This window comes from Thermobia domestica, chromosome 9 (assembly GCF_964235325.1).
Source record: "Thermobia domestica chromosome 9, izTheDome1.hap1.1, whole genome shotgun sequence".
Taxonomy (NCBI): Eukaryota; Metazoa; Arthropoda; class Insecta; order Zygentoma; family Lepismatidae; genus Thermobia; species Thermobia domestica.
Window position 1 is genome coordinate 272,489,647 of NC_137462.1, and position 25,985 is coordinate 272,515,631.

A 25,985-nucleotide genomic window follows, 5' to 3' on the forward strand; every position below is an offset into this window, starting at 1 on the left:
ATGCTTTCGAATATATTATATTCATGAATTTATTTTAATATAGAAAACAAATAACATATGACATAGGAATGGTTTTTAGATCACCAGCAAAAAAGAATGTAGTGTAACGTTCATATTTTCTGCACCAAAGATATGAAATGGTAAGTATGTATCATGAGATCAAATATGTATGTAGCAGAACCCGGTATCACTCATATTCATGGTAATGTTAGTCATTCAGCTACTAGGGAGCACTCGTAATGGAATTGAAAAGGATTTTCTAATAAGAATGATATAGTTTCAAAATGACCTGACAACAATGTTTTACATCTGATATATGTCAATTATTCAGGACTTACTTGTCGCACAATAATTCTATTAGTTGGTAAAAAAGTTGTGGGCTTAGATCAGCTACTTCGATGACCTCTTCAATGAAGGGGTTGAATATCCATTTTGAGCCAGTACATTCATCGTAGGGAATATATTACTGTTACTGTATCCACTATATACAAGAAATGACTTCTACTATTATAGAAATAGATGGATAACGTGAGATTTTCGCAATTGGTATATTAAAAATCCCACACAAGCTTATTGCAAATAAGAAATTATAAGATGGTCGCTGGTAAGAGAATGTGATAAAATGGGGGATCGTGATAGGAATTAGATTGAGAACCACTGCTCTAGAGATAACTTCTAAATCAGATAAAACTGCTCTTAATTGCGTCAGACATATAAAAAGACTGTTTTCCAAATGGAAGGTAGCGTATTAGTTCACGATCATGTCGATACTTGCACAACTTTTCATGATTAAAGTAATTCGTATTGAGCGACCAGGAGCTTTCTAGGTGACGATATTTTTAATATTAAGCCTCTTCAAAACATACCTATTTCGCTTATAATATCGCTAATACATCACATTTTACAGTTCTCCACGTTCACTTCTGTCGTCAAATACTACTACGTTATCAGAGAGACAAAGAATAAATGTACTTCATACACTTTTTAATAAAAAGAATCGTTAATCAAAAGCCGATACGAACGAATTGTCTGAATTTAACTCTTGTTATAAATTATTGTTTCTAAAGGCTGAAATGATTTTTAAAAGAACGTTTTCCACGTGACACTATTCAAGAGTATTTCATCTATCTATGCAGAGAGAGAGACGATTGAGTGAAACTGGGACAAAATTCAAAAGAATCGTGAAATAAAAGGAAAATAATTTTCTACATTTTCCTTTCGAAAAGATAATAAATTTCTACTTAAGCTATCCTTGTTTCTTTAAACGTGTACAAAGTATATACCGAGGATATTAAAGTTTTTTTTAAACCGGTAACGTTGATGAAGATATCGCGTAAGTATTATTGGTATTTTATAGGATTAGTAATTTTACAGATTTACTAGCTGAATCTGCGCTCTCTACACAGCTCATCATTCACATATGATCATGAATCTCCTAGTCATTCCTCACAACATCTGTCCATGTTTCTTTAGAGACACAAGTGAAAGACGCCTTGATAAAAGTCGGTAAGGGGTGCCATAAAGGGAAGATTTTTTTTTTCAAAATCTCGCACCGTTTGCAAGATTGAGCCTACTTCCGGTTGCAGCTTCTAATTCATATATGATCTGTGTTTTGTTTCTTCTTGCATGCAGTATGTAATAAACAAATACATTACATACACAATTAACTATAATGGCAGTGATATATGGTGTTCATTGGGCAAAACACTCCAAACAATAAAGATTCATCTTAGACTGTAAAAATGGTTATCCTTTATTTTTCATTATAATTTGGCCAATGAACCATACGCCTGAGAGATACACAAGCCCTGCGTACAAATATGTTGTGTTGGAATGTATAACTCGTAGGATAAGATGTCATTTTTTTTCTAATTTCAACACTTCCAGTGTGCCACTAGAAAATGTAATAAAGAAAAATGGCATTTTTTAACAAATATTCAATTAGAACTGAATAATCTCCACAAAATTTTGCAATCTATCAGTGAAAATGGCATCTTTCTAGAGCTTGTGATTTTCGAGATATCATTCTCAAAATAATTGACAACAAACATATAAACTTTTCTTGACCACAAACATATAAACCTATCAATTTAATATATAGATACTGTAATAAATACAGAACGCGATTGCTCATCGACCAAAAAGAGTTTAACCAATCCGCTCCCATTCTTGTTTTTGCAAGCCTACTTAATGTTGTAAAAACCAAAATAATGTTTGTCCCATGTTGGCGTTAAAACGGAACTTAATTCCTTACCAGACATGTCACTGTCAAGATCTAACTTACTAAGGTAAGTTACATGTCATAACTGGGAAATTATCAATCACATAATTTAGTTAGTATAATACTCAATAACTTTTTCACAACTATCACAAAGAAAAATGATTCCAAAAATAAAATATTTACCAAAATAAAGTTAATAGACTCTTTTTTTTTCAAGGATGGACATACATTTAGTTAAATTTAAGTTTATATTTGTTTTTCATGTACAACCCTGAACAAAAGTTCTTATGTCATAAAACAGCTGTGCATCTAAGCAAAATAGATTATTTTGTAATGGATATAATGTCTTTCTCACCTCTAGTTTTCTTCTCACGATCATGTATATACAGTGCTACAAAAATGTGTTACAATTTTTTGGGAACAGATACCTAACATCAAAATGAGAAAAAAGTTTATATGGACCTGTACTCAAAAGTAGATAGTTTCGGAGTGTTAGGATCCCAAAACGTGAAACAAGTGAAGTTTAAAAAGTTGATAGCTCCACTACTATGGGACCTATCGTAGTCGGGTCAAGGCATCACTGGGGAACTGGTATGCGAATTATCCAAATATCCATGCTTAACAATGCTCCAGTACTTGCACACCCATTTTTAGAGAGGTAGGTGGAGAGTGATCAAGTATTCCCAAACAGCCTCTCTAAAAATTATTGTGCAAGTACCAGAGATTCTGAAAGATGAATATTTAGATATTTTACATACAAGTTTCTCAGTGATATCTTGACCTGACTACGATCGGTCCTATAGTAGTAGAACTATGGATCTCTAAAGTACATTTTTCACGATATCGGAACCCTATAACTACGAATTTACGCACTTCCGACCACAGGTCCATATTTTTGTAACACCCTGTATATCTCTACATCTGATCTCAATTAGTTCTGAAAGCCAGTCTCATGCTTATGAACACAAAACGCATGCTAAAATGACTGTTTGTCTTGGAAAACACGGAAAATCTTTTTTATTATTTTTATATATATCTGCATTTTATATTTAGACTTGGTAGTCATATTAATTTATTCTTGTGACCTATTACGATCATGCTGGGAGTGCAGAAACGTTAAACTTTTCTCCTGATTGGTATGCATTCAGCATAACATAATCGCAAAACGATGTGCAGAATTTAAAATAAGCTATATTTATTCTCACTGAATTCATATTTGAAAATAAAATAAAATAAAATAAAATCATTGTTTTACGTCCCACGCTTATGCCGGTTAGGCTAAAGGAGACAATGATTATGAGAAATGAATGAAATGGTGGAATGAAGAAACTGGGAGGAAACGGGAGAATCCCGAGAAAACCCACGAGCACAGTGTTTGTCCACCACAAAGTCCACACGGCGGGAGCTGGGATCGAACCAGGGACCCCAAGCACCGAAGGTGATCTCTCTACCACTTCATATCACAGTTTAGATATGAAAACTAATCTTGTCTTTGTTACAAACAAGTTCCTTATCATTGAAGGTGGAAACAAGTTTTTCTTAAAAAATATTTTTAACAGATAAGGAAAATCAAGCAATAAAGATAAAAGAGCTAGTTGCACTGGAATTGCAAACTCGTATATTGGGATTGAAGCTTGATATTGAATTCTATAAAAAAGAATACCATCTTTCCTCTGCAGGTGTGTTTGCTTTATTTATCCCTAGCATAACAGATTATTAGTTACAGAAAAAAACAGACACAACCTATTTGTATTTGTAGTGTTCAGGCCTTTCTAAGTGCAAGTGCACTTTCTCTCCTCTTCGTTGTTCATGAATGGGTATCCTACTTAAAATCGTGGATTTTAAGATTTGTTCTTTCTGGAGGAGAGGGGCAGCAAATTGTACCATTGTACGGGGCAGTAAGTTTCCTAGGACCATCCCTGAGTACAAGTACGATTCATGAGTTAAATTTGAAGTAAGTGAGATAATGTTTGATATTTCTGAGTGTTTCTGAGCTGTCTTAGTCGTCTCGTTTCGTCTTGTTGTAACAAATTCTATATTTACTATGCAAAACTTTGCTGTTACAGCGTCCATTACGTCCGAAGACAAACTTCTCTTATAGAGTTTGTCAATTAATATATTTTCTCTTCCTTTATGTCATACAGCCTGGAAAGAAGACACCAAGGTACTGTTGTAAGATCGAAAAAAAGTGGCAAAATTTGTGAAAGAACCCATAATGGGTAAGTCAAACTAAGAACAACTTAACATCCATTTAAACATATACAAGAGAGAAGTAAGAACGAACGAAAAAAAGAATGCCACTTGCTTTATACTTTGTGCTCTGTATTTCTGCAAATTATGCGATTGGCAAAGGAAGGTGGTGTTGGGACAGATTTTCGTTTGAACTCTCCGAGAAGAAAAGTGAAAAGAAAAATTAAGAAAAAAAAACACATAAAAGCGAGTAAAACACAAAGAGGAAAGGAGAGATTGTGTTCCTCTTAATGACAAGTAAAAAGGGTTCTCTAAACTTCCCAAAAAGCAGAAACACCATCGATTAAAAAAAAAAAAGGTAAATGGATAGCAGAGAGTAGGGCACTCTAGTGTGGTTTTTTGCAAAAATACGATGATGTAAGATTTTGAAGAGAATGTTTTCATGGCTTCAAGCAAGTGTAATTGAGTTTTTATTTCTTTAAGGTGTACGAAAAAGTAAGTTCTGAGAAAAGCTGAAAAACCTCTTGAAGGCAAGAAAATGATTTTTTTTAAAAAAAAAAGAGATCTTGTCAAATAAGAAAGAACTTTTATAAGTGGGGTGGTTTCTTCATTAGACTTTTTCTCTCACTTTCATTCTTGCTCTTCTTCTTTTCTTGTCTTTCACCATCTATGAAAAGACAAGGAATCTTTTCTTGTCATCTCTAACAAGAATAAAGAGACGGGGGAAAAGGGGTTAAAAGTTATAACAAAAAAAGGCGTTTCCATTAACATTTAGAGTGAACTAGTAATGATCCTTATAAAAGCTTAAAAGAGAAGACCGCAGAAGGTCGAGAAACGGAAGAAGAAGAAGAAACAGAACAGCTTCAGGTAAATCAAGATGAACACATAATTTTTTGACACTTTTCAAACTGGAAAAATAAGTTATTTTCATGATAACAATAAAACAAATTGAGAATTTCTGATAATCACGTTTCATGAACGCAAACATCTATTTGGGGCCACTCATATGTGCAGCAAACGTACGAAAAGCAAATTGTACACGTAAGATTTTTGTGAAAGGGTCTCTCTTAGTAAGATAGAGAAATCGGTCCTTGATCCAATTTTGGTCGCTATTGACCCTTGACCTAAAACTACCTCAAAACATTTTTTGACACCCTACCCCCTCCCCTCCCCTTACCGAATTATCGTATCATACATGCTTAAAATGGAATATTTTTAAATTTTGGTGCGGGTGGTCGAAAAATTTTGAAAGTTTCACAGATTGTAGTTACTGTCTGCATGTAAATGTGCAATTTTCTTCAAAACCATCGATGCGTATTTTCTTTATTTTATTTTATTTATTTTATTTTATTCATAGTCACTTTAAATTTTATAATATAGATTTATTTTTGAATTTTACCTTTTAAAATGCATTGAAGTAATTGCAGGATTTCATGGCTAAGCGGTTACCGTACGCGACTTTTTGTGTGGGAGACCCGGGTTCGATTTCCAACGGAGCTCGTGTGGTTCGTATTCCATGTTGATCAGTAGATCCACGTCTCATATAGCCTCGCTGCTGAAAGGGACGTTAAACTCCAAATCAGCTCAACTCATATTTGCAGAATAACATGATTTAATATTTTATGAGGAAAGCCGAGAGGGCGAAAGTTTAGTTCGGTAGACATTTTTCTTTGTATTTTGCCCCTAAAATACAATTAAATAAAAAATAAAATGCAAGGTTTACCGAACTGAATTTTCTCATTCCCAGTTCTTTCTAAAATTAAATCACGTTATGGTGCAAATATTACAGAAACATTGTTTAATGCAATATGATAGAACAAAAGAACTCTTAATAGGTGTTTTCAAAAAATATTGGCGGAAGAAAACACAATAGCTTCTGTGGAATTTTCATGAGAAATAACGCACATCAGATTGTAGGTTGTAATGAGGCACTTATTTATGAAGTATGAAAATAAAAAGCCACCTGAATCATTTTTTTTTTAAAAAAAAGAAAAGAATCGTACCAAAGAAATTACTTCCAAGAGTAAACCATCATTTCTGAATATTTTTTTGACATGTGACATACTATAATACACAATTGTTAATTGAAAAACAAAATGAAATCATTCAGTTTAATGTTCCACGATTATGCTCTTTATGCTAACGCAGACGCTGATTGAAGCAATAAAATATGATAGAAAAATTGGTGGAATGACACTGTGGGAGGAAACGGGAGTACCTGGAGAAATCCCACGGATATGATATTGCCCCTCACAAACTTTCTTGGTCGGGGGTCGAACCAGGGTCTCCACACAACAGAGGTGGAGTCTATCACCCTATTCCTATCACTTAGCCACCGTGCTCCCCAGAATTGTTAATTAAACATACTTTTGTGAAATATTAATAAAATCATTCGATTTTTTTTTTTGAGAAAACAGCAAATATATATTCTCATCCTGCAGTAACCTCCCCTTATTTTGGAATTAGGAAGAAAATTTGTTCCACTTACCCTATTCACTTACCCCACTTATCCTATGTACACTCATGTCCAAAATTATTGACGTATGTCTATAAATATGTTTTTCTAGGAATATAATTTGATAACGAACTCGCCCGGTATTTCTTATAATGTTAGTACATGTATAATTAGCAAACACATGTATGCGGCAAATTTCATGTCAAAAGTGCAGTAAATAAGAACAATAAAACAAAAATAAAACTTTCTTATTCATTTAGCAACATTTTGTTTTACTCATTCTAATTTTTGCATTTATAATTGTTTTCCTGTGAAATTTACCACAAATATTCATTTCCTGATTATACACATAGTATCAGTATTAAAAGTACCCTGCAAAATCATTATCAAATTATATTCTTACAAGAAGACAGTTATAGATATGCGACAATCATTTTGGACATGAGTGTACATCATTTCTCATGAAAATTCTACAGGAGGTATTATGTTTCCTTCGAACAGACATTAGAACAACACTTGGTTAGGAAGAGACACCACACAATGAGTTTACAATCGTATGACCCAAAAAGGGTGTGTGTATGTTACTGGGTTAAAAATAAGGGTCATGAGGTTTACAGAAGAGGGTTACCAGCTACAAAGAAGTTGCAAACCAAACAATGTTTACCTCACAATATCAATAAAAGAGTAAGAAAATTTATATGTTCTTGTTCTTTTAGGTCGATTGAATCTGCCCCACCCAAAGGATATTTTCTATTCCACAATTTCTGTCCCTTATATAATATATTATTACAAAATGAAAATTTTAAGAATGGAAAAACCAGGGGAAGGCTAGATCCCTCTTTTCTAAAGGATGGAAGAAATGTTTGCTGAAAGGAAATATCGCATCATTTCAGTGGACAAGATCTATCTCTTCTAGTTTTTGCGTTTGTTAGTGTAAAACCATCATTGGGCCACTTTTATTGCCCATTTATCTTCCTTTGTAATCGCTTTCATTCTTTTTCGTCTTCCAGCAACTTTCTCCTCTTTTGCTAACCCAATCTTTTCTTCTGTAATAACCTTTTCTGTCTCATGTTCTTTCAGAATCTTCCAGATACATGTAAAGATTAGAAGAATACATTTCGATAATGTGCATAGTTCATTGAGGCCAGTTATCTTTTTATTATCGTAAATACAGTAGCGCACACAGGAATTTATTTCGGGGGGTCCAAACTCAATAGGAGAGTATTATACATTAAAATTTCTAAAATTAGGCTAAATTTACACAAAAGTCGAAATTTTGGGGAGGAAGATCCCCAAGACTCACCCCTGCATACGTCCCTGGGTAAATAGTTGCGTTGTTCCAATTATTGCGTTGTTTCTCCAGCGCAATTTCGTTGTCTGCTTGTCTACAAACAAATCTTCATATACCCTTCACGGCAGGCTCGCATCCACGGGAGGTTAGGGGACTAGCCCCTAAATTTTTGCTGGTCCGCTGAAAGTTTCAAGGTAGACTTGCAAATGAACTCCAATGTGGTGATAAACTATAATCTGGTTAGTTACGGATCCCCTCTAACTTCTACCGCCCCCCCTACAGTTTTGGGCTGGCTACGGGTCTGCTTCACGGTAAAGATCACATTACTGTTTGTTGAAGCGTTCCTTTTCAGCAGTGAGCTTATGTAATACATTGATATCCTGTTTAAAGTAGAATAAAGAAATAGAAGAAAGCCTTTACAACATTTCACATGTTATATTTAAATCAAAGCGTCTTCTAGCTCTTCTCTCCGATCTAGTGGATAAAGCGGGTATCTTTAGTGAACGAAATCCCGTGTTTGGTTTCCGGTGCAAAACCAACGAACAAAGTACAGAAAGCGGTCCTGGATTCCATCCAAGAAGGGACACTCAGTCGAAAAAGTGTAAAAACTTTTTCAAACCAGCCATCCTGAATTAGGATTTCCTGGATTTTAATCACTCACAGCAGGTACGTAACATATACGTCCCAGATCGCTTCTTTTCTTCCCCAATTCTTTCTTCCTTCCCTTTCCCCGGATAGTGTGATCGCTAAGGAACGTTATCCCTCAAACGAAACGGGCTAACATGGCCATAGATGCCGAAAGCCTAGAAATCTAATTCCTAATCCTAATCCTAGTGACGGGCTAACATGGCCATAGATGCCGAAAGACCAGAAATATATTTCCTAATGCTAATCGTAGTGACGGGCTAACATGGCCATAGATTCCGACAGCCCGAAATCTAATTCCTAATCCTAATCTTCGGGACGGGCTAACATGGTCATAAATGGCGAAAGACCAGAAATCTACTTCCTAAGGCTAATCCTAGTGACCGGCTAACATGGCCATAGATGTCGAAAGCCCAGAAATATAATTCCTATTCCTAACCAAACTACAGAAGTTCAGATTTTACTTTTTTTAAGGTGCGTCGTACATAGCCTGCTGAGATAGAATGTAAATACAATTAATGAATCAGCCGTGTTTCTTCAATCCAATCAATAATGAGAAACACGCTTATAAGAAGGACTTTCAAAACTAACATAAAAACAAGAATTTTAGGAATGATCAAAAAAATGGATCAAAAGATAGTGATCTTGGCTAAGAATTTTAAAGATGATCCAAAAAATACATAAACGATTGCGATTTTGCCCAATAATTAGTTTTTGGATCAGGGCCCACAAATGTTAGCAACGGCTCCTAAATCAAGTTTTCATCTTTTTTATGGAATAAGCACATCATACTGAGTAAATTGTTAGTTTGAGTTTGGCTACACTATCTGTAGTTCTCCAGATATAAGGCGTTCAAGAAAATGTGTGACTGAATGAAATATATATAGGATTTTTTGGATCAGGAACCCCAGAATTTTTGAATGACCCCTAAATCGAGTTTATATATATATATATATATATATATATATATATATATATATATATATATATATTTACGGAATAAGCACATCATACTGAGTAAAGTGTTAGTTTTGGTTTTGGCTACACTATATGTAGTTCTTAAAATACGGGGCGTAAAAGAAAATATTTGATTGAAGAAAATATATTGAATTTTGTGGATTAGGGCCCAAAAATATTTGAACGGTCCTTAAATCGAGGGTTTTTTTTTTGTTTTGTTTTGTTTTACAGAATAAGGACATCATACTGAGTAATGTCATAGTTTAGGTTTGGATACACTATGTATAGTTCTCGAGATATAAGGCCTACAAGAAAATTTTTCTCTGAAATATATTGGATCTTTTGATCCAATAAAATTTCAACATATCGTGTGTATTACCTAGTTCCTAACCGTTCTTGACCTTAGTGTATGTAGCTTCAAATTAGATTTCTTCTGGTCATCTATTCTCCTATTTATTCTATTCAACACGATCGTGAGATAAAACTAAATGAAAGTGGAAAGAAAATGCATACATTGCGATATTTCTTTTTTCATATATCATGCATCTGAATTAGTAACAAGCTCTCTTATGTACATGGAACGCAAATTAACATTGTAGCTTTGTTGCCCAGCTGTTTTCACTTTCTTTCCTTAAATTTTCATATTTACAAAATAATAATGTAAAAAGCGATTATTATGCAGATATTTAAAAAAAAAAAAAAACAACTTTAAAACATGTTTTAAATAACTCTTACCTGTTCCGCTCGTGTAAAACTGAAATTTCTTTGATTCCATGCTCCAACCAAAATGATTTTTTGATTTAACTTTTGCTTCATAAGATGATGAAGGATCCAACCCTTTGATGTCGTACCACGTCACGTGTTTGACTCCATTCGGTTTAACTGCTTTCAATACAACCTGGTGCCAGTTTCCATGACCCATGCTATATGCATATGGGTAAGAGTCATTATTCTGTAAATAGTAAGAACAAACACGGAGTTAGTACATTTCTTACAAATGTATACGCTTTCAACTTATTGTACAATCAGAGAAAAAAGTTCCTTCCGTTTGGAAATATTTTTATTTTAGAAATAACGTTGGTATAGCTGGGACGTACAGAAAATCATATTTCTTTTTAATTTACTGAAATATGTAGTCGAAGTGTCCTTCTATTCTGAAGTCATTTACGAAACTTTCATCAAACGGAAACAAGTTTTGTCGCTGACTGTACCTATTATAACAAATGAAACATAGCAATTAACGAAACGTGATGTAAACAAATGAGATAATGAATGTATAAAGATAGTTAACGGATCTCTTAAGATGTTGGGGTTCATAATTAGAACTGCAAAGGAGTTTAACAAAATCGACACACTAACAAAAATGTATTACTCTATGTCCGATCAAAAGTGGAATATGCTGCTGTGATCCCATCGCAACAGCAATACCGATACAACTTGGAAACAATACAATCTAAATTTATCAAATACCTACTTGGCATAGAAGAGTACTAGAATCTATCCGTGTTACGAAAACTATTTTACATTAATAGACAAGTTCTGTATCCTTATACTTCAAGAAAAGCGAAATGTGATACATCTGATTTTCCTTCATAAAATAGTACAAAAACGAGTTTAATTGTATGGATCTGATATCGACACTAGATTTCCATTTTTGACACTTAAAACTCGTGCTCAGATCTCCGGCCTCTTCTAATGCAAAAGAAGCAGGAACCAACGTATTATTGAAGCAACCTTTCTGGAAAAAATGATCTTCATATAATAATCTATGTGTCACACACAAAGGAATTGACATATGTAATATGAACTCTATGTTTAAAAAACTATTTTAAATTTATTTTGTAATACACCAACTCTATAATTGGGCTTATGCATGTTGTATTGATGGCAAATTAATAAATAAATGAATAAGTAAATTAATAAATAAATTAATAAATATATTAATAAATTAGTAAATTAATAAATAAAAACTTATGGTGCAAAAAACTGATTTTGTCTCTAAAGTTTAAAATTTTTTGAGCGAAACGAACAGATTTCCATTAATCTCAAGGAATGCAACACATCCGTCACGGGTTAGTTTGTTGAACTGCTTCAAGAATCCAGGTCTTTTATTTTTCACGACAGTTAATACTACAATGGCAAGATATATATAAAAAATGAAATCTAATATACATTCATCCCTAGGTTTTACGGAAATGCATTTAAAGTATATTGGAAAAATTGGACAAAATCCGGATCAGATGTTTCAGTTTGAAAGTCCTAATGTTAACCTAAAAAATCTCTAATTTTCTGTATTATAGTGTATATTTTCAGTCTGAAAATACTGATTATAAAGTCAACAAGTTACGTTTACTAAATTAGAGTGTATACCTTATAGTGTTCAGGTATTTTACCTTGTCAGCATACGATAATGTGCTTGTTTAAAAGTAAACCACTGCATTATTATTCCATTTTCTTTCATAATGCAATTACAGATACGTGATGATATTTGTAATTGTAAATGAATGTAGTTTGAAGGACATCAGAGTAATCACTTCTTCCGTAGAAGTCAATGTAACAAAGCCACATCTAAAACATATGCAACCATGGAGTATGTATTTGTTATTATTGTCGCATAACTTCCAGGAGTAATACGTTCAAAAGTTTTTTATACAATATTTTCTGCTTTCTCGCAATATCTAATAGCTACAACGCATTGAATAGTCTTTCGTAGCCAATATGAGAAACTTTAGGTTTTGGAAACATATCTAGTACAAAGGAAAGATTAGGTAAAAGAAAAATGCCAATTCATTAATAGCAAATGTAGGTTCATAATTCTTTTCTCGGAATGAATTTACTTTTTCACATGTAGCCAAACTGAGATAATTTGATTTATTTTTCTTTTGTTGCTTTTCCTAAATTACGTAAGAAAAGAAGTAAGCATAGCGTAACACTTGAAATGACAATGAAATGAAATCTTAAAGTTTTACGCCCCACGATTATGCCGCTAAGCATAAAGGAGACGGTGATGATGAGAAATATAGGAAATGATGGAATGAAAAAGTGGGAGGAAGCTGGATAACCCGGAGAAAATCCACGTACACGGTGTTTGTCCACCACAAAGATCACTTAGTGCGAGCTGGGATCGAACCAAGGATTCCATACACCAGAGATGAATGCTCTATCACTGAGCCACCGTGGTCCCATAACACTTGAAAATTAACGATTATTTTGTATTTTTTTTTAGTGTCATTACTGTTCAAAGTTAACAATATGCGTCCAAAATATATTATTCAGTACCAAGGTTTGTTATAAATAGTAATTTGTTCTGAGTTCATTAAAATAGTAATCAACAGTACATAGAATCTCTTGTCATAGAATCTGAGACCTTTAGATAGAAAGTAGGTTTCTGATGTTTCTGTTCATATTTGAATAAATACTAATAGCATTAACAAACTAGATTTTTTTTAAAAAAAAAAACTAGCACTTTCAAATTCATGATTGTTCTTTCATTTTTAAAATTATTATTGTCAATACGTGGGCACTAAAGTTCATTATTTGATTATTTCTTTGATAAAGTTTAACTCCTTTGAACTATATGCAAAGAACAAAGAGCAACTTTGAAAGGTAAAAGGTGATGGCTTGGTGACCCAACTAAGACACAAAACGAGCAGCGACTCTAAAACTTGACTCTCACCTGCGATGTTAATAAATCTTGCATGGATTTCGTTTCATTCGTGTTTCGAAAATGAGTTTCATTTCAAGCAGATAGATGTAAAATAACCAAATGGACAAGAACAATAGACCCATTTCATTTCGAGTTCTGTGCCCGTTAATTGACTCTTTTGTGTCAGAGAATATGAGATGCTCTTTGTTGTAGTTCGAAGAACAAAAGCTGCAAAAGGAATTCTTTATTTGGACCATGGAGTCACTAATCGTTTCTTCTTTATTCATGTATTGGCTGCCAAAACTTGGCATTCGATTCATTTCATATTTACAATACTAGTTCCCACTAAATGAAGAAAAAATATGTTTAATGCAAAACATTGTACGAAACTTATCTCGGTCAACATTTTTTCGGGATTTAGGAAACAAGTCCTACAACGAAGGGATGTCCAATAGTTACTAACAAAATCTTCGATTTCGAATGTCAATTGCATCATTCACGGTTTTGTACCTAGCAAAATATATCCCTGACACCAAGAAAAGTCAGAAAGTATAGACCAACCTGGGTGCGCAAGTGCTTTCTTTCGGAGTTATAGGCCGCCGAAAAAACGAACTTTAAAAGTCCATAACTCCAACAACTATGAAACCTACCGTAGCTAGGTTACGATTTTACTTAGGAATTAATATGTGCGCTATCCAAAAATAAATGTTTCAGAATTCTAAGGAACTCGCGCAACAATATTTATATAGGGACTTTGGCTATGGACATATAATTTGAAGTACTCACCAACTACGTCTATAAAAATTGTTGCGAAAGTACCGCAGGCTTCTGAAACTTGGATGTTTGCATAGAGTACATACTAGTTCCTAAGTAAAGTCTTAACCAGACTACGGTAGGTAGCATAATTTTGGAGCTATGGACCTTTAAAGTTATTTTTTTTCATGTTTTCGGCAGGCACTAACTCCGAAAAGAAGCATTTGTGCACCCAGGTTAGTCTATACGTTTTGTCTTATCTTAGTGTCCGAGATCGCCTCCTAAACGTTGTAGGTGTTGTTTTGAAACACCCTGTATATATATAATAGTTTTCAGATCTCACTTGTTATGCCCTGGGGCCCAGTAAGATTTCAACCACATGGACATCAAACCTGGAAAGGTGGTTGAACTATCCATTCAAATTCTGTACACTCTTATTTTCTGATACCTCTTTGGAATTGCATATTATTAAAGTACGCAAAAAGGTAGAAATTTGTATACTAATCTAATAAATAAAGCGACTGGAAATCTAACCTAACCACTAGCATGACAGTCACTCCAACGCCATCTGTTGGCTACAGCCTAACTACGAACACGTGGTCAGAGTGTTGCGTCGCCCTGTCTCTAACAGAAGCTTTCTACTAGCAGCCTTCACCAGAGATGGGCAATTTTGCTAACCCTCACTCACCCTCACCCTCAATTGACTCCCTCACCCTCAGCCACTCTCACCCTCAGTTGATTCCCTCATATTCACCCTCAGTCTACTCCTTCACCCTCACCCTCAGCCACCCTCACCCTCAATCGACACCTTTACCCTCACGCTCAGCCACCCTCACCCTCAGTTGATTCCCTCATACTCGCCCTCAGCCACCCTCACCCTCAATAGACTCTTTCACCCTCACCCCCTCTACCGAAATGAGGGTGAGTGAGAGTGAGGGCGGTCCTCATGAGGGCAAAAATGAGTGAGGGTGCCCATCTCTGGCCTTCACGTCTTTTATTCACTTGACACCATATTTGCCTTATGACATAGGCGCCCGAAGGGGAGGGCAGGTTGGGGCCCCCCTCGGACTCACGATAATGCGTACATAATATAGTAAATCACGTATATTAAATACCATAAATACCAGACTAATATAGCAACCATGAAGATAGGCCACATTTCGAAAATTTTCTTTGGGCGCCCCTGCTTCATGACGCTGGGCGGAGTCCGAAAATTAGGAAACACCAGCTGGGAATTCAATCTGGAACCACGCGGACGTGAGTCTAACCTTCTAATCACTAACCCTTGCGAGTAGAGATACATTGTTAAAATTATCGCGTACACTGAGAAAAAAAAACTAAGTGGCGTACTAAAAGCGTAGGTTCCATGTGTATAACCTGCAATTTTTGGACTTAACGTACGGCAAAGGTATGATTGAAAAAGTATATTTTATACGTACTTTCCGAATAAACGTACCTTCCGTACGAACGAAAGAACTTCATATAGGCGGTCAAGATTTCGCATACAGGCGGATATATGTAACATAGAGCTGACGTATGTAACATATGTGTAAGTATGTAATATACGGAAAACTGTTCGATGTCATACATCCTGCCACGGCATGATGTTACATCTAAGAGGAAAAAGTATGTAGCATATGGATAACCTATACTTCGTACTGATTTCCGTAGTAAATATAAGGATTCCGTATATTTGTAAAATGTACCGCTGTCCGGAGAACGGATTTTTCTCAGTGTAGAAACTGGAAATTCTCAAATTCAAACCTTCTTGACGACTATCCTGATATTTCTCAGCGCCATAAGGTAAAACTTCAAACTGTAATCTTTTTTTTTTTTTTTTTATGAAATCGCTACAAATAAATAATACGGTACAATTATCGTCAATTATCAATATCTATATATTAATAGCGGCGTCTGTGAACAGAAAAATTCAGACCCAAATTGAAAGTGATTACGTTTGTGACTCTTAATCTCTTGAACCACCCTTCCGATCTCGATCAAATTTTCAACATAGATGAAGTTCGAACCTGGAATTTTTTTATTATTTCCTTTTGATGGTAGAACTCAAGAGAGGAGAGGAGAGGAGAGGAGGCTAAATATATGAAAATGAATAAAACTTAAGAACTCTTGAACCACCCGACCGATCTCGTTCAAACTTTCAACATAAATAAAGTTCGTACCTGGGATGTTTTCATCATTTTACTTTGACGGCTTAATGTAGGGGAGGAGAAGGGGGACATATATAAAGAAAAGTGACTGTCTTTGTGACTTCATCACGCTTAAATCACCCAAGAGATCTTAATCAAATTATCAACATAGATGATTTCGGATCTGGGGTGATTTCTATCATATCCCTTTGACGGTAGAACTTAGGTCAGGAGGACGGGAGAGGATATATATATATATATAATAAAATTTAATAACTCTTGAACCACCCAACCAATTTCGTTCAAATTTTCAACATACATGACATTCGGGCCTCGGATAATTTTTATCATGCCGTGCCCCGCAACCTGGGGAAGAGAGAAGGATATATAAATATCACCGAAAATGACCAATATCAAAGAGCACTTTAGTAATAGTAAAAACAAAATATATTACTATTTTTCCTTAATTTAACCCAGCGAAATCGAAGTGCGTCTCAGATTTGAGGACGTCTTAAATTCGAGTAATTATCGAGAAATTCTTAGTTAAAGATATTATTAACGTGTTATTGAAACTACTTTGCTAGCAAGGGTGCCCATCAGGAGGGCAAGTTGGGGCGCTCGCCCCCTAAAGGGAATTGTACTTCAGAATATAGAAAATCCAATAGAATTTTTACATTAGTTACAGCAAAATTTGAAACTGTTTTTGAAACGTCGCTTATACTTGCCCCCCCCCTTGGAAACCACAACATGGGAGCCCTTGTTTGCTAGCCATAAATATTTTTAATTTTGTATTGTATTCAATCATTCAGACAACAATAATGTCTAGGACGTGCGGGTTTGCTAGTAATATTGTTAATTTTTTTTATTAATATTTAATATTTATTTTCTTATTCTTTAAGGGTTTTCATCCAAATCTTTCTCTAAAGACATTTTAACAAATATTTTTTTTAATATTAAAGAAAGCTAATTACAGACAGTGTAGACATTAGGGTGTGAGCAAAGCAGAAACAAAAAAAAAATAATAATAATAATAATAATGAGATATATGATGTGAGGATATAACTGTGGTAGATTTGAATTAAAATAGAAGGAAATGAGAACAACAAAAAAGTAATATAAGGAAACAAGAAAGGGATTACATTAAGAAAGAAAGGGAAAAGATAAAAACAGGGAAGAAACAGAAATAAAATACACCAAATGATAATAATTGCGGTATCTGGACATTTACCCTGGTTTAGAACCGCGCGAAATTTAGGAAGAGTTCGTTTTTGTTTTAACTTTCATTACTTTTCTCTTTGTGGGGGAGGAAATAATTCCACTAAATGGATTATTTTAGTTAATAACGCCAACTCGACGCTCTGTGTGTTTGTAAGTGAAGTACGGGGAGGGGGAGGTATCATCATCCAATTTTTTTGTTTAAAAATTGTACTTTTTTCCCTACAATGTTTCTTCATTTCGCACCCTCCCCCCCCCTCTCAAAAGTTTATATGTATAACTTTGTGTCGTCTATATCCATTTATCACGGTTGGCTAATTCACGTTTTTTTTTTTTTTTAACTTTCTATCTGCCACTCGTGCACAAGGGAAAAAAACCACAAAAATAATAATCATAACTGAAGAACGAGAGAGAATGGAAAATATAATTAAAAACGAAACAGAAAGAGAAAAGGAGGAGAATTGAAGAAGAATACCGCGAATGAGAGAAAACTATTTTTTTAAGCTTTTTTTGTTGCGTGAAGAGGAAAGAAAATGGCCTTAGAAGTTACAGAAGATGAAACCAAAAGAAATATGAAAACGGAGCTAGAAGAAAATGAAATGAAATGAAATGAAGGAGCCTTTTTTTTTTTTAATGTGTAAGGCATTTGAGCGAAATGAATCTTGACAAGATTTCATGTGTTTTTTTTTAAACTTGTTTCTACATCCTTATTTTTATGTTATAGAATGATTTTTTTTAAAAAGTTTGTGAAACTAATATGTGTGAATTACTTTGAATTTGCAAACCTTTACGGGGGTCGTGAAGTAAAAATGCGCGTTTTAGAAAGAAATCACTATGTTATAGTTGTAAATAATAAATGAAGCATCAAACGTGAATACAACTGTATTACTTTTCAGTTCCTAAGAAGTTGGTAGGAAGCTAAGAAGAAAAAGCATTTGTTGTGGCCGTCTCTTTATGTACAGAACGTTGTCCTTCTCTGGTGTTCCAGATTATTTTTCAGAAAGAAAAGAACACTCATATGAGTAATATGAACCCTTCTAAATTATGGCTTTTAAGTAAATCATACACTTTCTGTCAAGCACGTACAGCATCATTCCTATTTATCCTAATATCATGAATCTTACCTCATTCTCTTCAGAATAAAACATTCCTTTTCGTGTCCCTGAGGCGGCAAATTGCCAGAGAAATTAGATTTTTTTCTTATTTTTATTAAAAATTTTGAGCTTCTTTGGACCCACCTGTTTTAACGCACAGATCCCCAAATACCAAAGGGTGTAATAAATGTGTACACAAGATTTCAAGCTTTTATCTTGAATAGTAAGGGTAAAAAAATATTTACCAATGAGCTCAGAACATTCCCACAATGCCCTAGATGACTCAAAGAGACCCGGATGTAAATTAAATATTTCCTGATACATCCCTGTTTATTCTATATTCATGTTTTGTGCCTCATTCCCTTCAGAATAGAATCGCCTTTCGAACGGTACCACAGACATGAGCCTATCATGTTTCCAAGGACGGAAAGTTTTGAGGGAAATAGGGATTTGTGGAGAAAAACCCCTTTTTTTCAATTTAGGCCCCTCTGAACTCCCTTCTGTTAACGCACAGATCTCAATATCGACTAAAAATACTAAATAAAAATACATAATTCTAAAAATACATAATACTAAATAAATAAAAATACATAATACTAAAAATACTATGCTAAATGCATGTACAAAATTTCAGGCTTCTATCATGAAAAGTAAGGTAAACAAAATATTTACCGATGTGCTAAGAATATCCCCACAATACCCCAGATTCCCGTATAAAACAGAAACTCTGTAAAAATTTCTTGATACATCCCTACTTATCCTAGGATCATGGTTCGTACCTCATTTTCTTCAGAATAGAACATCCTTTCAAATGGTACTATTCGCATACCTCTATCATGTATCTAAGGCGGGAAATCTGAATATATGTGCAAAATTTTAATCTTCTGGGTGCAAAAGTAAGCCCGCCAGGAATGATAGTAATAGGCTTATCAAAAAATTCTTTTTTTCAAGTTATGACGTCATCACACCCTATGTTTCGACGCAGAAAGGAGTTAAGGTGTACGTAACGTGTTCTACAATGCTTTCAGGCTTGAAAGGACAAAGAAAAACCAAAGTAAAATGCTTAATTAGTACTTTTTTAAATCGAATAATGAAGATACTACCCTATCGTATACTATAAATATACGATATAATTTATGAGATGAATCATTTTGTTCGTACAGAATTCATCTTAACTAGACGAGGCATGGAGGTAGATGTTGACTTAATTAGTTAGCTGTAAATATCTTCCTGTATAAATGTTAGGGTAATGAGTTATGGGCTGATCAAATTGTCGAGAGGAAATGAAAAGTAATTGTTATTTAGAACAAGAATTAAGAGAAGAAACCTGTTAAAACTTTAATTTAATGTTAAACAGGTAATAATAAAAATCTACCAAAATAAGTGGATATTTTTTTTTTCTGTAATCTGAAAGCATATTACTAGTTGCACTCTATAGCAGAAAAATAATACTGCAAAACACACAATAATGTGTTTGGTTACAAAACGTCGCGGTGGAAACCTCGAAGCCAGAATCTCGCCGAACACAATATCACCTGGCCAGAGTCTTATGGGACGAATCTTCCCATAGTGATTCCTTTAGTATAGAATCTTGAAAATGTAGCTATATGTACTGTATATAGCCATATATTTTAAAAATAGCATAAACAGTGAAACTTATATTAAAGTGTCCTCCATAATATGGATGTATTTTTTGTCACGAGGAATATATTGTTACAGAACAGATCCATCTATTTCAAAGATATTGTCTGATATAGATAGTTTTCTTTTCTCTCCCAACATTTTAATAACCTCTTTCAACGGATAGAAAATAATCGCAATTCAAACGTATTTAGCACAGATAACTTTTTCTGCAATTTGTAAGTAAATTTGAGTTCGTAGACAGAAAATTAATTTCAAATGGCTCACAAGTAAATGGTCCAAATGGATGAATCGAGTTGCGGGATGACACATAGTGCATCTGATAGAGGATGTGTGAATATATGTGTATTTGCAAAGTTATAGCGGCTGAGTGCCATAAGAAACAGAGGGGAAGAGGGTGAAAATTGATGGGAGAAGAGCTATGCTGTTATTGAAATACATCAAATAAACTGTTGAATCGTAAAAATAGTGAAAGATAGACAGTACAAACGGTGATAGTTTTACATATTGGCAAACGAAGAATGGGCAGAGGAGATCACGAATCTTCGCCGCCATCTTGAAATCCGCCATTTTAAAACCTGTGATATTTTATGAAGTGGAAGGTAGTCATGTGATATATCAATTAGTGGCAGAATGTTCTCCAAAAGTCAATTATGGACTTTAGAAATCGTTATATGTACTTCTTTGGAAGATTTAGGATCATCTTTGTAATTATTTACGAAACTGATACTGGTATGTTGAAAATTTCGATTATCACGAAAACACATGTAGACCTAAGTTAAACATATCTAGAAAACAAGAAAACTAACAATGAAATTTCATATCCAAGTTGTATATTATTACATTATTATATATGACATTACCTCTAATTTGCTTCATATAGGGCCGAAGAGAACTCTTCCGATCTGGAAGAACAGTTTCCACTTTCTTTTGCACACAGGTGGTCATTTCGAGCATTGTTGCGATGATATGGATAAAACAGGACATATTTCATCACTGGTTAGTAATATGACAAAACAGACAGCAGCATTGCATTCCTGATTGAAACAGTCTTAACACATATGCCGAATTACTAACTTTCTATTTCAAAAACTATCACAGATTTAAAAATGGCTCATTTCAAAATGGCGGCGGAGGTTTGTGATCTCCTCTGCCCATTCTTTGTTTGGTATGATGTGAAATTACCACCGTTTGCATTGTCTATCTTCCACTATTATTAAAATTCAACAGTTTATTTGATGTATTTCTATAACATAGCATAGGTCTCTTCCCAACAATCTTTGGCTCCCTCCCCCTCCGTTTCTTATGGTGAAAAACCGCTCTAACTTTGCATATACATATAGTTTTACATCCTCTATCAGTTGCAACTACGCCTCATCTCGTAACTCGATTCATCCATTTGGACCTTTACTTGTCAGTCGTTTTCGCATGACGATAAGATAGACAACAAAGATAATGTGAAGAAAGAAGCAAAATAAATTACTCCCTCTCTTCCTTTAAATCGAAATTCTCGAAAACGGTGAGATACGTCTTCACTTATTTTTAATGAGAAGTTCGTATACAGAGCTTCATCACCTTAAGTTTTGAAGGGATGTGGTGAGATACTAAATTTTGGAATAAATTTTAAACCCCCGTTACGATTCGCAGCTCCCAGACGCTAAACAATTTGGATAAGGGATGTCATTTTTGGCTTCAAGGGGAAATTGCTACATGCATACATTATATATATATATATACATGGCATTTCAAAACAACATCGACAACGTTTGGGAGATGATTCCTGACACCAAGATAAGACAAAAAGTGTAGACCAACCTGGGTGCACAAATGCTTCCTTTCAGAATTATAGGCTGCCGAAAACATGAAAAAATGAACTTTAAAGGTCCATAGCTCCAATACTATGGGACCTACTATAGTCGGGTCAAGACTTCACTTAGGAACTAATATGTGCTCTATCCGAAAATCCATGTTTCAGAATCCTAATGTATTTCAGCGACAATTTTTATAGAGGTAGTTGGTAAGTACTTCAAATTATATGCCCGTAGTCAAACTTTGTTCGTACACCTGTAGCAGAACCAAATATGCAACCCACAAATCATCGGTGTATGAATGTGTTGCATACAGCTTAGGCGCTATTATAAACACAAGTTGTTATTCCAAAGCTTCATATTTTGAGTTGTTTTCTACCTGAAGATAGGTTCTAAGCCATTTGCTAAGAGCGACTAGTGAGAGCAATAGGCCAGTAAAAGAGGAGTAGGAAGGCTATTTACTTTTCCATGTAGTTCAGAAAGATGCATGGATAACTGGAAAATAAAGAACTCGAATAGATGGATGGTTGAGAGTTAGAAGTAGATACGTACCACGTATACAACAAATAAGTAATTATATTTCATATTGCACAGGTAAAACCTAATATTTAGCTTTGATATAAAAGTGCTCTGTCTTCTTATGGTGTCAAGAAGCAATATTTTCGACAGTAAATATTCAATTATTTATTTTGCTATGAAGCTTCTCGACCTATGCTCATGTTGAAAAAGTACACTAAATTATCGGTAATTAGTTGTTGTGTGCTGTAAGAATTTAGATTTCTTAAGATTTGTAAAAATTTAATGTTTATATAAGAAAAGCAAAGAGTAGCTAAAATAGTGATATTATATTTCAGTTGGATACATTAAAGGAAACTAATCCGACCACGTGATCGGAGAGGTGTATAGCGAGAAGTATGCTGCTCGTATTATGTGATAAGTAGAAAAAGTAATAAAAACAAAACAGTCATTAAACATATTCTAGGCTATATTAATTTGACATACATTGACGTATCAATCCATTCATGCAAACTTTTGCCACAGTGCACGATCGGAAGAGAAAAAGTAAGATATACATATTTGTGGGATCAGATTTGTAAAGACATTACCATAACTCTCGATAAAAAAGAAGAAATGGCACAATACATAGTTATGGGTGACTATTCTGTTATTGATTCTTAATTAAATCTATTGCATTGCTCGTGATTCCTGAATTATGAGCTGAATAGAGTAGTCAGTATTGGTTTATCGTAAGGGTTTTAAGATTGGATTAATTACATGGATGAATGATTAAAAAAAGAGGTAATTTGCTAATAAAAATAAACTATAATTGAGGAACTGGTAATTAATTCTGCGTCCAGAGCTCCTTCATGGCTAAGTGGTCAGCAAGCGCACCTTTGCTTGGAGAACTCGGGCACGATTCTACGCGGGAGCTCATGTGGTTTGGATCCCACGTTAAGCTGTAGGTCCACTCTCATGTAGCCTCGCTGCTGAAAGGGACGGTAAATCAACTCAACTCATTTTGTGTTCAAATACATATATGTGTTTCTCGATCTCATCTTTAGTTTGATATGAATCTCAGATGGATTTAGATCTAGAGATGTAGTGATTAGTAAACGTATTCATTCATCTTCAATTTAAATGCCCAAATCAACCACTTTAAGGAACTTGAAGAATACTTTACAAAATTTAGTGAAAGTTAAAACAATGAGCATCACTTCTTTAAATATCCTTTATATTGGTGTGCACTGAGTTCCACCAAACTGCGAACTCAATCTTTCTCGTAGATTGGACTGTTCGCTTTGCATCTCCGTGGATAGAAACTGGATTTTTTTTTTTTGAAGTATGCTACAATACTTTGGATAAAATCACTAGTCTAATTGTCTAATTCTAATCTAATTGTAGCCCTTCAGAATGTAAATAACGCAGAAAATCCAAAATCATATAACAAAAGTGAATATGGAACCACACGAGACGCACTATATTCGGAAGAAGATTATATGTTTCTCATTTAACTGCAATTTTTTCCTCTCTGTATTTTATCTTCTACATACTTTTTATAGCGTTAGTTATAGGTTTCTTCTTTTTCTTCTAATATTTATGTCCAAAGATGGCCCCATTTTTTTTTAAAAAAAATCTGTCTCTAATTTTGAATTTAATGCAATGTTGCATTCAAAGCCTTCAATTGCCAAAATTCATTGTCGGCTCTAATGGGAGAACAATTAGTATAATTTTGTAACAAAAAATCAATTAAATTTTCAGTGGAGTTCACGTGGCTTAAATTTCGATTTAATTATGAATTCAGGTCTCAAATAATTTTAGTACTGAAAAGTAGTGTTAGTTATGTTATATAAAGAAATTAGGCACATGAATACAATTACTATCTACCCGCTATTAAGCATTACTGCACACGTGAAAGCATAATGCAGTTTTGTATGCTATGAATTGTATAAAGTATATAACTTAAAGGGACAGCAAGGAAGAGAATTATGTTGCATATTCAAATGAGCTGTAATTTGCTTCGTTGCCAGGGTTTGGCATACAATGAACTTTTCAACAGTTCTGACTGGTGGGAACGATTATAATTGCACGTCACATATATGGTTACAAGAAGACAAAACTACCAATTTTGCATTTTCTCATTAAGCTCCCCCGACAATTAAATTAACGTATAAGGCCATAAACTTTTCTCATAGAGTTAGCTGTATACAACATACCTTGCGGTAAGTTTAGTTAATTTTATGTGTTAATGTGTCCACACACACACACACACACACACACACATATATATATATATATATATATATATATATATATATATATATATATATATATATATATATATTTTCATGTGGGAGAGATATGTGAGGAAGATGGTGCATACCGTATATGGCAGATGCGATATGTAAAGGTCAAGTGAATTGTTAGTATATATGAATAGATATTTCAAATTATTTTTTTTATTTCTTTCTAGATTACGTCATAGATCAATTACGACGGTTGTTAGTTGAAAAGGCAAACAACTTATCTACGGTTGCTATTGATAAAAGTAACTATTTCGCATGTTGCACGCTGGTCTACTAAGTACAGCATGCACCTTTCGTACACGGGGTCCTGGTGAAAAAGCATTTATCTTAAGTCTTTTATATAAGAATACAGAAGATAAAGACAGTCAAACAAATGGACTTTTATGAACAATTTCCAATTTGTTATGACTAACTTATTCGTACATTTCCCACAAGCTGTAGTTTTAAATTCACAAGTTCACGCACTGTCAAGATCAGGGTTTCAAAAAGGTAACAAACTGAAAATAATAATAATAATAATAATAATAATAATAATAATAATAATAATAATAATAATAATAATAATAATATTTATTTATTTATTTATTTATTTATGTACGTGTGTTATATGTAATTATATATTTATTGTATTATTGAAGCTTTCGTAATTTGGAAATATATTTTTGGTTTACTTTCAATATGAAAAAGCCTGCTTCCCTGAAAAAAAGTTTGCAGACTATATCCCTAAATGACTATGTATTGATTTCTTCAAATGTATTGTATTGCATATTACATTAGTAATTTAGCGTTATTTGTTGATTTGTCTTGCTTATACATATCAACTCTATCAAAACACACTGCTAAATATAATAACTGTCTGCGTTCTTAATGTATATAGTCGGTATTTAATGTTCACTTGTAAAGTATCTAATGGACTTTTGCCCTACCTTGGTGGGTTTGCCATACTTTGGTGGGCTTTTGTCCTACCTTTGGAAAGTTGGTGGGCTTTTGTCCTACTCTTAATAAAATACACTCCACACAGTATATATATTGCAATTCTGAATGCTTGCTTGGTTTCAGAGAAGTCTGGCAAAATATGCTGTTTAAACATTTTTATTAAATTCTTTTTTTTTTTTTTT

At 34.0% G+C, this 25,985-nt stretch overlaps 1 protein-coding gene across 2 annotated transcripts in view; it reads right to left on the reverse strand.

The window, feature by feature from the left end:
- The window catches only part of LOC145660698 (limbic system-associated membrane protein-like), a 1,132,467-nt gene that overhangs the window by 10,589 nt on the left and 1,095,893 nt on the right, over nucleotides 1-25,985 (reverse strand). For both annotated transcript variants that reach the window (XM_081726051.1, XM_081726050.1), the window contains exon 9: nucleotides 10,495-10,711. In XM_081726051.1, coding sequence (XP_081582177.1) covers nucleotides 10,495-10,711 — 217 coding nt within the window. The remainder of the gene's footprint in view (nucleotides 1-10,494; nucleotides 10,712-25,985) is intronic.